The sequence below is a fragment of the Salvia hispanica genome, chromosome 1 (genome assembly GCF_023119035.1).
Source record: "Salvia hispanica cultivar TCC Black 2014 chromosome 1, UniMelb_Shisp_WGS_1.0, whole genome shotgun sequence".
NCBI classification, from domain to species: Eukaryota; Viridiplantae; Streptophyta; class Magnoliopsida; order Lamiales; family Lamiaceae; genus Salvia; species Salvia hispanica.
In genome coordinates this window covers 23,195,725-23,209,053 of record NC_062965.1, presented here as the reverse complement: position 1 = coordinate 23,209,053, position 13,329 = coordinate 23,195,725, and the positions used below count along the sequence as shown (strand labels likewise).

Below are 13,329 nucleotides of genomic sequence, written 5' to 3'. Positions count from 1 at the left end.
GGGCGCTCTACCTCAAAGATGTTTCAACGATTTCAAAGCAATGATTGAGCCAATGGCAATTGAAGATGATGAGTTTCTAAATTACGTGGAGATGAGGCTCAACTTGAAAGGTCAGGATCAGTTAATTACGAGACTTTTGGAAACCTTTACAACAATTGATTTGTCCTCCAATAGATTCTCTGGGAATATTCCACCTTCCATAGGAAACCTTAAGATTCTCAAATACTTGAACCTATCCCACAATAGCCTCACAGGACATATACCTTCATCTCTTGGAAACTTGAGTGAACTAGAATCGTTGGACATGTCAACAAACAAAAACGAAAATCGAATCCAATTTCAAATAACTCTAATAGAAACAAAAACGAAAATTATGTGTGTACAGATTGGACCAAGCCGCCCTGCTTGCCCGTGTGACCGCTTGGTTTGAGAAGAACATTGATGATGAAAATATAGCTGAGAAGAACTTTGAGGATGCTAAAAGGTTTTCAAGGGTTTTAAGGTTTTTGCCCCGGGAGGATATTGCTGGGGGACAAAATGGAAGAAATGAATGAAGTGGCAAGAGCTACTATTGTGCTAAATCTTTCTGATTATGTGATTAAAAAAGTTGATCATAAGGAAATGTGGAAATTGCTTGATCTTTTGAAACCTAATGTCTTAGAATGTATCACAAAAAGTTGTTTAATTTTAAAGCGCTTGCTAAAGATATTGATGACAATGTGGATGGTTTGAAGCTTGCCCGGGACTTTAAAGAGATCTAATAAAACTATAGATGAATAACAAATAGCTCGAGGAATGCTATACGTTCCTATAGTGATGTTGGGGTCCATTAAGACAATTTTCCTCCTCTAGACCTTATTATTACCCCCGAAATCAAAAAATTTGAGCTTAGGGAGAGGGCGGATAAGAATGCTTATAACAAAGTAATAAATGTCGAGGTAGATAAAAATCAAGGGGGAAATAGCCCAATGGGGTTGGTAATGGCAAAAACTTGGAAAAGTTTAGGTCTAGGTCTAAAAAGGGGACCTAAATCCTTAAAAATATTTCAAGTAGGGGTTTGGACACTATAAGAAAGATTTTACTAACCCTAAGAAGAATAAGTTTCCAACCAACACCCGTTTAAAACCCTTTTATTGTGGCTACTTATGATAATAGAATGTTTGGTCCATGGTGCATGATCTAATTTTGGAATGCTTCTCGCCGTCCTTTTACATCTAATTTTTGACTATGTGATTGGATGTACTTATCAGGGAGTCCTTTCAAAAGTGTTTTCAAAAAAACGTAACTAAACTTTTGTTCAAGGGATGACAAAAATGAAATTTTTGGTAGGGGCGTGTTTTTTTTAATTTTGAAAATGGTTATGTGCTCAATTTGAAGGATGTTAGATATTTTCCCGGGATCGTGCTACAACTTGATGTCTTGTCGTCTTGAAAATGGGGGTAGGGGGAAAAAAAAATATTAACGAAATGGCCGGGTTTTTTAATCAAATGGATGAATGGAGGGTTTTTGGAATCAAAAGGATAAAGCCTTATCCCCCTTAGCAAAATAGGGTTCGAGAGAATGAACAAGACTTTTTTTGAAAAATGAGATGGGCCTCTAAGTCGGTTTGTAAAAAAAATTTTTGGGGGGGCTTTTTTAACTTTATTATTTGGTAAAAGGCCCTTCGGCCTGGGGGTTGGTCGTTCAAATTGTGTTTGGAAAGCCCTTAACTTTTCTCAACAAAGGGTTTTTTGGGTTCGTTTTTGTGCATACAAGTCGATAAACTTGAGCCAGATATTTTGGAGCAATCTGGAAAAGTGTTTTCTAGGTTACCCCGGGGGTCAAAGGTTATGGGGCGGCAAAAGGGATAAACCTGGGTTCAAGGTCATAATAAGTAAGATGTAGTCTTAATGAAGATAAATTTCCCCCTTCCTTAAGCGCAAGTCCCCCGGATCCTATAGATGGGACAAGAACCCCTCTAAAGGTGATCCGGGCCTCGGGCGGGGGAGACCCGGGGATGCCCGTGAGGGCGATTTTTGGAACACCTATGGGGGCCTATACACCTAATAAGACCGAGAAGGAAATCCAAATGTGATGCATGATATTCCCCCCCAAAAGTTAATGAGAATGTGCCCATAGCATGATAGCCGTTAAAAAGATCCTCCCCTTTTCCATTTAAGGATTAATAGCCGTTGCATTCGAATGCCATTGATGCTCTAACTTACGGGGTTATGTGCTTGCTGAGATAGAACAAGAAGAACAATGGCAAAAACCCTTTTAAATTTGATGCCTTTTTTTTAGTTCTCTTATAAACTTGGGTTCCAATGTGCATAATCCCAAAGGGGGTGAGTCCCAAACTTATAAGCAAACTACTAAGTCTAAATTTGGGTCTGGCAAAGGCCATGTTGGGGGAGATATTCTTTGAAAATCAAACTTCTTGGTTCTTGTACCCCATCGGTGCATCTATGGTTGATTGCAGGTGGCTTTATAAGTTGAAAAATGAGGTGGAGGGTTTGAGGTACAAGGCCAGACTTGTTGCTAAGGGCTTTACTCAACAAGAGGGAGTGGATTACACATAAATCTTTGCCCCTGTTGTTAAATTTACTACTATCAGGATTATGCTTGCTTTGTGTGCTCATTTTAATTGGAAATTGAAGCAAATGGATATTAAAACTGTTTTCTTACATGTTGATCTTGATAAGCCCATTTTTATGAAACAGCCTAAGGGCTTTGTTGATCCCAAGTTTATCAATCATGTATGCTTGTTGAAAAAGGCCATACGGTTTAAAACAGTCCCCCAAAGGGTGGAATATCAAGTTTTAAAACATGTATGCGGGTTAGCTTTGTTAGGACCCTTTTATGCATCTTATATGTTAGAATCTTGATACGGGGCCGGTTCTTGCTTTTATGTTGATGATATGCCCCGGGGGGGTTAAACCTTTTTAGGAAATTTTGACTGAAGGATCGGGGGATGCTTTTGGAAAATCTTCAATTAATATCTATAGAGATAGAAAAAAATCCCCCCTTGGGCATCAAAGCCTTATTTTACAAAAATTTAAGAAATTTAACATGTTTTATCTAAGCTTCTTTTTGCCTTTATTTTATTTTTTGTTAGTAAAAACCTTTCCCAAATCGGCGGGTTTATGCTTTAAGAGAATTCCCCATGCTAATGTGATTGGGCCCGGATGTATTTGATGGTGAGACAGGGGACATAGTATGTTTTCCTGCGGGGATATATGTCCCATCAGGGTCGGGATTGGGAAGCTTTAAATGGTTTTTAGGTACTTGAAGAAACAACAAGTTAGGGGGTTTTGCTACTCCAAGTGGATAGGGTTTATCCCGGTTATGTGGACTAATTATGCTAATGCGGGATAAGGGAAGTCTACTACTTGTATGTGTTTTTCGTTTCGGGTATGTTTGTTGGAAGTCTCAAGCGTATATGGCTGCCCACTCGAGTCGAATATTGCTATCATTAAAGCAATGGAAGGTGGGTTGGGGTACCGTTGGATGTAGGGTTCTCTTGTTATGTGTGTGAGGACCGATTGGGCTTACTTACTGTTCAATTCTGATACTCTCTCTCTTTCTCTCGAAGCTTTTTCTCTCTCTCCTGTTCTCCCTTCTTCTTCGATGAGTTCTCTGGTGGTTTTGGTGAGTATCTTCTCGGTATCTTTGAGAGATTGATCTTCTGAGAGTGCTGTGAAAACAATCCCTTCGATTGCTTGTGTTCTGGAGAAATCTAAGGTTTGGTGGAGATTGAGTGTTCTTCTTGAGAGTTGTTCGGTAGAACTTGATTCGGTTAGTGGAGGCTTTCTGGTGGAGGTATTGGTTGTGCGAGGGTAAACTCAAGCCTATCCATCTGTGTTCCCTTGGATCTTGTTCTTGGTGAATAGATCTGTGTGGTTTGGCGGGCTCTGAGCCAAAAGTTCTTCGATCTATTTGTTTGTGTTCGCTTCTTGTGTTAGTAATTGTTTAGATCCGCAAGGATCTGGTCTTAGTTTTGCTAACAAGTTACTTGAGTGTGCAAGATTACCAAGGAGTGAAGATTACTCAAGAACCCTAGCTAGATCTATCTACTGTGTTGTAATAGTTGTGAGGGATTCTAGTGTAATCTTTTGTACTTATCAGTCGCGTGGTTGGAGTTTGACTGAGCTCCCATAATGAAGAACAAAGAGGTCTTGGTAATTAGTGAATCCGCACCTACTCTGATCCCTACAGTGAATCCGCACCTACTCTACTTATGGATCATATATTATTTCCTCCGTCAGTGAAAAAATGTTTTAGGTATGTGAATCACACTCTTCAACCAAATAATTGCTCACGTCCTATTATAAAATCCAATATATAAAGGTTGATCCTACATTCCGTTAACTCATTTTTCCATTTTATATTACAAAATTAAATAATTTTCTTAAAATCTGTGTCAAGTCAAAATTGAACTATAAACGGCGGACGGAAGGAGTATTAAGTATCGTCGGAGAAAGTCGTGACTTTGAAGGAAAATAGGAGAAATCGCTTTCTCAGGGGAGAATTCGGGTCTGACATATGATAATATGTAAAGATACAAATCCTAACAAATTGAGGAAAAGCAAACCAAATCTTAATAAATATGTACTAAAACAAATCAAATCCTATCAACAATATAACAATATAACAATAAATCATAAAATACAGTAAAAATGAATCTAACTTGTCTTGATATCTTCAAATATTACTATGGAAAAAGTAATCTAGTAAAAATCATATTCTAAATAACCATATTTTCCGATAATATTTTACTTTTTCTATTCGGTTTACATATCTTGCCTCCCTATAAACACACGGATATTCATACCTTAATGACAAAGATTACTCTTCATTTTACTAAACCCTAATCTTCTCCTTCATCTCTCAGGTTGGTTTTATCTTCTTCAAACTCTGTCAAATTCAGCCATGGCTAAAAACACGACGTGTCATAATAGTTATCTCAAGTAAGTCTATATTTATCACTGAAAAGTCGCTTTTTTGAATACACAATTGGACATAAATATTAACATATTCGTGATGGATTTTGACATATAATATGACACATTTGGAATTATATATTAATGAGAAAAGTACTCCCTCTGTCAACCATTTAAAGAGCCATTTTGCATTTTAGTTTTGTCCACGATTTATAAAACCATTTGCTTTATTTCATTTTAGTATGCATACCCCACATTCCACCAACTTTTTATACTCACAATCCAATATAAAACTAATACTTTATCCATTCCACTCACTTTCGCTTTTTCTTTTCTTCACAAAGTCAAACAATTTCTTAAAACCTGTGCCGAGTCAAAAGGCTTCTTTAAATCGTGGACGGTGGAAGTATTACTTTTATTTATATAATTATCATGGAAATTATCTATCAATTGACTTGGGGTCACTAATTCATTGGTATTCATTTCTCTTGCACTAAGTAATATTGTGAAATATGTTTAATCGCTTGACCAATCAAATAAAATTGAAGAAAAAGTTTTTGGTGAAATAGATAGCAATGTGATAAGAGTAATCTCGTAATTATTGCACCGGCAATCAAAAACCATAGTAAAGATTCTAGGGATCTAAACAACAATATAATAAAATCCAAAATAATTAATCTTGAAGCTTTTCGTCATTTAATTTCTTGCCTTGTTGCACCAAAGCCCGATTTCAATTTCCTCAATCATTGGAATAGCAAGCAGATAGGGATCTCAGTAAAACAAAATATTTCCGAGAAGAGTAGTGATTTAGAGACATAATGTCTCTATGTCATAATACCCCTATGTCTCTATGCCATAAGTATAATTCTTACTTTGACTAATTTATCCTAAGAGTGCTATTTAAAGATAGATTTGTACCATTGAATATTACTCATTATACATATTCACTTCTTTGAATATTGAACAAGATTTGTATTTATAAATTACTAAGATAAAAATTAAAACTATAAACTCAATTTGCATTAATATATTATATATTCCATAATACAGTGAATAATTATAAAATCTTTTTAAATAGAGTATTATCAAACAGATGAGTCAAAAACCATGTTATTATTTTATAATCAATGTTCAACATAATGTTCCAAAAATTCAGAAATGAAAGAAATCAAAAAAAATTTCAAGTAAAAAAATCAAATTAAAATTATAAAATTCTTAAAATTAAACCTTAAACATATTTACTATTATCATATAGTATCAAATTTTAATTTGTCAGATAACATAGTGAATTGAGCTAGGAACTCTAATATTTTACAAATAGATTAAAAAATATTAATTATATAGCTTTAAAATGTTAAATAGATGGGTTAAAAACATGTAAATACTTTAAACGTGGTTCGACTATAACATTCCAAGAATTAAAAATAAATAAATTAAATTTTTGTCTAAAATTCATAAATCAACAGTATACCACATCAGTATTCATAAACTACTCAACATATATCAAATTTTAATTTGTAGAATGTTATAGTGAATTAAGCTAAGAATTATAATATTTTACAAGAAACAAATAAAATAGTTGCAATATAGCTTTAAGATATAAAATACATGAGTTATGAGCAAGTGGTTATTTTTTGGAACGAAGTTTAATGTAACGTACTAAAATAAGAACTTAAAGAAACTAGAATTTTGGAAAGTGAAGAATTAAATTAAAAACTATGAAATCCTAAAAATCAAAATAGTAAATTAACGGTTTTTATTTACAATATAATACTAATATTTTAATATATTGCATATTATAATGAACTAAGATAGGAACTCTAATATCTTAGAAAGAAAAAGAGAACATATTAATTTTATAGTTTTAATTAATACCTCCTCCGTCCCACATTTGTAGTAACATTTAGTTATGGCACGGGTTTTAAGGAATTGGTGGAGTGTGTAATTAATGAAGTGAGAGGTGGAGTGTGTAATAAATTAAGTGAGTTGGTGGGCCTCTTTTTGACTTTTTGGTTTGTTATTTTTGTTTTGATTTATTTTAATGTAGATAATGTCATTTGGGTGTAATTTTAGTGAATAATGGGGTAAAATTTTATGTGCAAATATGGTAAATTCTAAATGTTACTCCAAATGTGGGACGGACTTTTATGGCAAAATGTTGCTACAAATCTGGAACGGAGAGAGTAAAATAGATGAGTTTAAAATATATAATTAGTATTTTTTATAAGATTCGATGTAATGTCTCAAAGATCAAGAATTTAAATAATTAATATTAGAAAGTGAAGAATTAAAATATTAGAAACTGTTAATTAGAACCATCAAATTTTAATGTATTGCATGATATACGGATTGAGTTAAAAGCTATAATATTCTAAAAATAAAAAGAGAAAGTATTAGATATATAGTCTTAAATAATAAATATATGAGTTAAGAATATGAGATTATTTTTATTAAAGTGACCATACCATTCCAAAATTTAAGAATTTATAGAAATTAATATTTTGAAAGGAAAATAATTTAAATTAAAACAAAATCAAACCGTAAACTCAATTAGTATTGTTGCATATATAAAAATTTAACTTCTTCCATGCTATACCTAAATTGACTTAAGAACTTTGATATTTTAGAAAGAAAAATAAATTATTAATAGCTTTAGTATTAAACAAATTAGTTAAAAAATTTGTTTTTTTATGAGGGTTGAAATCTAAATATTAATAGATAAAGTAGGAGAGGAAAAAAAATTGAGAATAGATTTTTATAAATAACAATAATATTGATATTAACTAAAATAAACTTGACCAAAAGAAAAAGTAGTACTCCATAAATTTTATATTTGTATAATAGTGAAATTATTAAACTTTTTCATACTATTCATTCTTACACATTAGAAAATTTTTAGGTATTCAATATACTTTTTCTTATAAATTTCTGAAAGATTTAATTATCAGAAGATTCACCCCAACTTTACATAAATATGCTGTCAACATATATTTCCCATGATTAAGGTATTCTAATTCATGACCTCATTTAATACTCCTTTTTAATGGTTTAGGGGCAACAAGGTATATATACAAAAATGTAAAAATAATCAAAAACTAAATATATGATGAAAATTACTATTATATCCCCATTATGACATTATGGCTTGGAGACATTATGTCTCTAAAACATTTATCTTCTAAGAAAACAATATCTTTATATATCACTTCCATAAAATCTCTAATCAAAGATCCACTTATCTTTATATATCACTTCCACAAAATCTCTAATCAAAGATCCACTTTAAAGGTCAAATAAAACTCCTCACAAAATTTCTTTTTGATAGAATACTAAAAAATAATCAGTTAAAGAACATTCATAAAGAATGATACGCTATGATCCTAATGTAGTTAATTTTGCTCAGAGGACTTCAATACTTCATGATAATTAAATCGGTGAAGTTAAGATTTCGACTTAAGGCTTGGATTCTCAATCACATTCAAAGATTCAATTACTTGGAATTAATTAATTAAATAAATCGAGAAGTCTTATTAATTTCGAGTTTCAAAACTAGATCCGAAAACGTAATCTTGGAGACCTCGATCTTTGTACAAAGAGGCTCAATTTAAAATAAAAAATCTCAATTCAAATAAAAAGAGACCCAAAACTTCTTCCTTCTTCTTAACAAAATAGGACCAGCTGAATTATTTAAACAAAACAAACAGGCCCAAAAGAGAGCCCAACTCCAGTGAATAAGATTGTGCCTTAACACACACACAAATCAGATCCAGCTCTCGGCCGCCAATAAACCGCCGTCGCCAGTCACCAACTCCATGTACGGTTGTTCCCTTTTAACAATTGTGTTTTAATACATCTTTATATATTTTTATTTGATCATTTCATGTCACCATCTCATTATTTATCATATTTCACGTGACATCATAAGAGGCACACCAACCGTTTGCTGAAATGCCCGACAAAGTCTGGTGTAGTCGAATAACCGTATTTTCCAATGATATTTACTTTTTCTAATAGGTTAAGATATCTTGCTCCATATTTTTCTGAATTGTGATTTTATCTTCTTTCAGCTCTGTCAAATTCACCCTCACATTCAATCATGGCAACAGAAACTCATGCTGATAATTCTCAAGAAGAGATTCTGTCAGCCATAAAAAGTTTAAGGTTGGAACTTCACAACAACAGAGCAGAGTATCTTGCCTTATCAGACTGGGCGGATCGGCTGTTTTCGGCATTGGAGGCCAAGGTAGACGGAGACGCAATTTTTGCCAAACTTCAGAGGCCAACAACAGAGAAGAAGGCCAAACTTCGGATCGATCCTCCAAAATTCAACGGAGACCACCCATCAGACTGGATTTACAAGGTGCAGTCCTATTTTGACTATTTCAAAACGTCGGAAGAGGATCGTCTACGCTTAGTTGGACTACTGTTTGAACACCGAGCGTCCAATTGGCTCCTTCACCAACACGATAACAATTTGGTGACAACATGGCCTGAATTCTTGGAGGCCGTGACACAGAGATTCGACCCTCCCCGAGCGTTGAAAGTGACAGGTACGATTTCGGGGGTGTATGTCCAAACCTTAATAAGTGGCAGCAGTACACATAATTTCATCCAACCTGAAATTGTCAAGAAATGTGGGCTGATGGTTATATCACCAATCCTTTCCGTGTTTCTGTGGGCAATGAGTTTACATTCCTATGTAAAGAAAAATGTTTCTACTCCACGTTATTACTTGGAGGACATGAGGTTGTTGTTGATTTATTTTTGCTCCCCATTAGTGGTGCTGAAGTGGTCTTAGGAGCTTCGTGGCTGAAGAGTTTGGGTGAGATTTATCCAAACTATGACAACCACACGATGGAATTTACGCATAACGATAAGCTGGTTACATTAGGCGGTGTTTGGGAGAAGGGAAGACATTTTTTACAATCCAATGGAGTAGGAATGTTTCTAAGAGATACTATATCAATTATGGAAGAAGACATTTTGATAAGTATCAAGTCATTTTTTCCATTTTTGTCATAGTTACTTATTATTCCATTTGCTATCTGTTAGCTTAGCAAGACTCTCACACCTTGATTATCTCACACACTCACTCGGTATGAACAATCACTCACACACACAGAGAACACACACTAGAATCAGACTCTCACACCTTGATTATCTCACACACTCACTCGGTATGAACAATCACTCACACACACAGAGAACACACACTAGAATCTTGATGAAAATTGAGAGAGTTTTCTTGGAGAAAGGGATTCTCTTTATTGACTAAAATCTTATTTCTAAGATACAAAAGCCGAGCTATTTAAAGCTGGCACAAGAGTGGTAACTGCCACTAACCAATCAAGAAACAAGAAACAAGAATTGTAACAAACTAACTAACTTTCTAACGGTTAGTTTCTAACTCTTGAAACTGCTTCCCTCTTCTATTTCTTCCAGAATTCTGAGTGTGCACTCATTCTAACAAATCTCCACCTGAGTACACACCTCAGATCTTACAGCAAACATTTATCAGTTCCTTGCAGTGATCAAACTTGTCCCTTCCTAACTTAGTAAGCATATCAGCTGGATTGTGCAAGGTGTCAATCTTGACCACCTTCACTCTTCCTTTCTCAACTTCATCTCTAATGAAATGTAGTCTCACATCTATGTGCTTGCTTCTCTCATGAAAATATTGATGTTTAGCCAAGCACATAGCTGAGCTACTATCACAATGTACCACCATGGTCTTCTGTTTCAAACCAAACTCTGAGATAACACCTTGAATCCAGAAACTCTCTTGCCTCTTCTTTATGAAAATGCGGTCATAAAACTTTGATTTTTACAAACCCCCAATACTCATCATTTGCTCATAAAATTTTTGTTCCAGCCCGGGGCTTTGTTTTAACCCAGAGACTTTTTTTCAAAAAACGGACCTTACTTTCCTCTCTAATCTTCCATCCCCCTCATTTGCTCCATGAAAATAGTCTTTTTCCAAGGCCCTCCATTAAAAAAGGGGTTTTTACATCAAGAGTCAGAACCCCAAATTGAATTTTTTTAAACAAAAAAAAAGGAAGACCCGATGGGGAAAAGGGCTTCCAACTGACAAACCCCTCATTAAAATCCACCCCCTTCCCTTTTTTAAACCCTCTTGCCAAACCGACCCTTTAAAACTTAATTTTGGCCTTGCCCCGGGTTTAATTTTCCCTCTTAAACACCCACTTCCCTAAAGGGTTTCTTTTCCCCCAGGGGAAAATTTTGAGATTTATCCCCCAAAATCCAATGTTTATTTTTTGAGAAAAAGGTTTAATTTAAAAATCATTAAAAAACCCATCCCCCTTTTCTCCGTCTTTCCTTCATAGCTTCATTGTAAGTAAGGGATCGGTAAGCTCAATGTTCCGGCGGCCAAAATCAAAATAGACCTCATGGGAAATGTTTCTTGGGAGGTCCCAATTTTTTTTCCCCTTTATCTCGGGCAAGGGTATTTCTCTGGCGGGGCTCGGAGAAGCTCCACCTTTTTTGGAACCACCAAAAATCCTCATCTCGACTCACTCTCGAACCAGACTCCCCCCGAAGAAGTCACCCCCAATCTTCATCATAAAATCATTCTTTAGATAAGGCATGTGAGTTTCGTGAACACCACATCCCTCCCTAATAATCCCCTTGCCCCCCGGGCTCAATGCCCCCGGAAGCTATAACCTTTAATTTTCCCTTTCCGAAAACCAAGCATGACACCCCTTGCCCTGGCTTAAGGTTTACTTTGTTAGCTTTTGGGGCAAATCCCGCCCCCCAAACACCCCTTCCTTTTGGTAATAAACATGGGCTCCATACCAAAAAAACTGGAGTTTCGACTTTAAAAGGTAGCGGGGCACTTGTTGATTAGAAAAGCACGGTATTTTTATTTTCCTCCCCCAGAACTTGCTCCCTTTCAAACCAAAACCTGAAGTAGACACCAAACCCCTTTATAATATTTTCCTTTTTCATTCTTTCGCAACCCCATTTTTTTGGGGGTTTGGGGACTTTTCGTGTCTTTTCATCCCTTTTTTTTTGCAAACCGATAAAACCCGGAAGGATAAAAATTCTAACCCATTATAGCCCTAAGGCACTTCAAAACTTTTTCCCTTTTCTTAATTCCCCCTCCTTGCCCATATTCTAAACTTAAAAAAAGTTTCACTTATCTTTTAAAATATACACCCAAAATTTTCCCCTAGTGTAATCATCAATAATGAAAGAATACCTCCCTCCTCCCACGAATTTACAGAGGGGGTCCCCAAAGATCACTATGAATATAGTCAAAAGGAAAGTAGATGAGTGTGTACCTTTTGTAAAGGGGCTTTCTTAGCTTTCCCGGGGTGCACCTTTTAAAGGGGTCCATCATCTTATAGCTATTCTCGGGAAACGGGCCCCCTTTTTCCTTTGCTCTTTCATACTCCCCTTGGGTGGATAGCCCAAATCTCCTATGCCACAAATTTTTAAAATTTCCATCGAAACGATAGTTTTACCATCAACAAAATTTTTTGCAAATGAGATAGTAAAGAATGTGGTCTCTTCCCCCCTTTTTATGGGTTACTTGATCCCCCGATCTCACAAACATTTTCCCTTTATTTAACAAGATGTTTAAACCTTTTCGGGCCCCAAAATCCCCCGGAGGGGGAGTTTCCTTTTTCCCCCGGGGGTAAACCTCACTTGGGCCAAAATCTTGATAGAGCCATCTTGGAGTCTCAACTTCACATTTCCCAAACCCCCCGATATTACAAACATAATTATTTCCCCAAAAAGAACTTTCCTCTGTCTCCGGAGATCATGAAACCGGCCCCTTTTTTAGGGGGGCCAAAGTGGAAAAGGGATCCGGAAAACCATAATCCACCTCCCGCCCCCCTTTATCTCAAAAATTTGGGAGTTGGGCGGGGGGATCTACCCCTTCACACAATCAAGGTGCTCCGCCCTTTCCTGGAAGTTGCTTCCTCTTCCAAGCAAAGCAATCCTTCTTTTTAAAAGTCCGGGTTTCTTGCACCAATGGTACACTTTTCTTTTTTGAAATATCGGGGGGGATCCCTTGGAAATTTTCCCCATCTTTTTTCTTGAACTTAAACTTTTTTTAAATTTTTTGACATTAAGAGCCTCAAAAACTTGCACATCAATGTTTTTCCTTTTGTCTTCGAAGCTCCTTGGCCTTTAAAAACAGGATACCCCCGGGTAAGTGATAAGGGTTATCTCCCGCCGTTAGGCATCACTCAGTTGGGTCGTGGAGCTGGGGGAAAAAACATTTAGTGTCAAATAGCCTTATCTTAAAACAAAAAAACGTGGGCTTTGAGTTGCATCTCTTCCATCTTTGCCTGAGACTTTTCATCAACAGCTGGAGCCTTTCCCTTCTCCGCAGGTGCAAGAACCGCAGCCAACCCTGGCTGAATCAACACAGCCTTCATTT

The 13,329-nt window shown here is 35.7% G+C and overlaps 2 protein-coding genes across 4 annotated transcripts in view; both read left to right on the top strand.

The window, feature by feature from the left end:
• The window catches only part of LOC125190942 (MDIS1-interacting receptor like kinase 2-like), a 2,928-nt gene extending 2,374 nt beyond the window's left edge, over positions 1 to 554 (top strand). The window contains exons 2-3 of the mRNA XM_048088370.1: positions 66 to 297; positions 386 to 554. Coding sequence (XP_047944327.1) covers positions 66 to 297; positions 386 to 554 — 401 coding nt within the window. The remainder of the gene's footprint in view (positions 1 to 65; positions 298 to 385) is intronic.
• An 8,048-nt stretch (positions 555 to 8,602) lies between these two features.
• LOC125208150 lies at positions 8,603 to 9,910 on the top strand. Of its 3 annotated transcripts, XM_048107741.1 has the most exons (3): positions 8,603 to 8,733; positions 8,987 to 9,469; positions 9,698 to 9,910. In XM_048107741.1, exons 2-3 carry the CDS (start codon positions 9,016 to 9,018, stop codon positions 9,715 to 9,717), a joined length of 474 nt encoding a protein of 157 aa, XP_047963698.1. In that variant the 5' UTR covers positions 8,603 to 8,733; positions 8,987 to 9,015; the 3' UTR covers positions 9,718 to 9,910. The 3 variants fall into 3 exon arrangements, with proteins under 3 accessions (XP_047963698.1, XP_047963685.1, XP_047963692.1); XM_048107728.1 differs by having other exon boundaries at positions 8,987 to 9,910; XM_048107735.1 differs by lacking the exon at positions 8,603 to 8,733 and adding an exon at positions 8,812 to 8,884 and having other exon boundaries at positions 8,987 to 9,910.
• Positions 9,911 to 13,329: the final 3,419 nt, after the last annotated feature.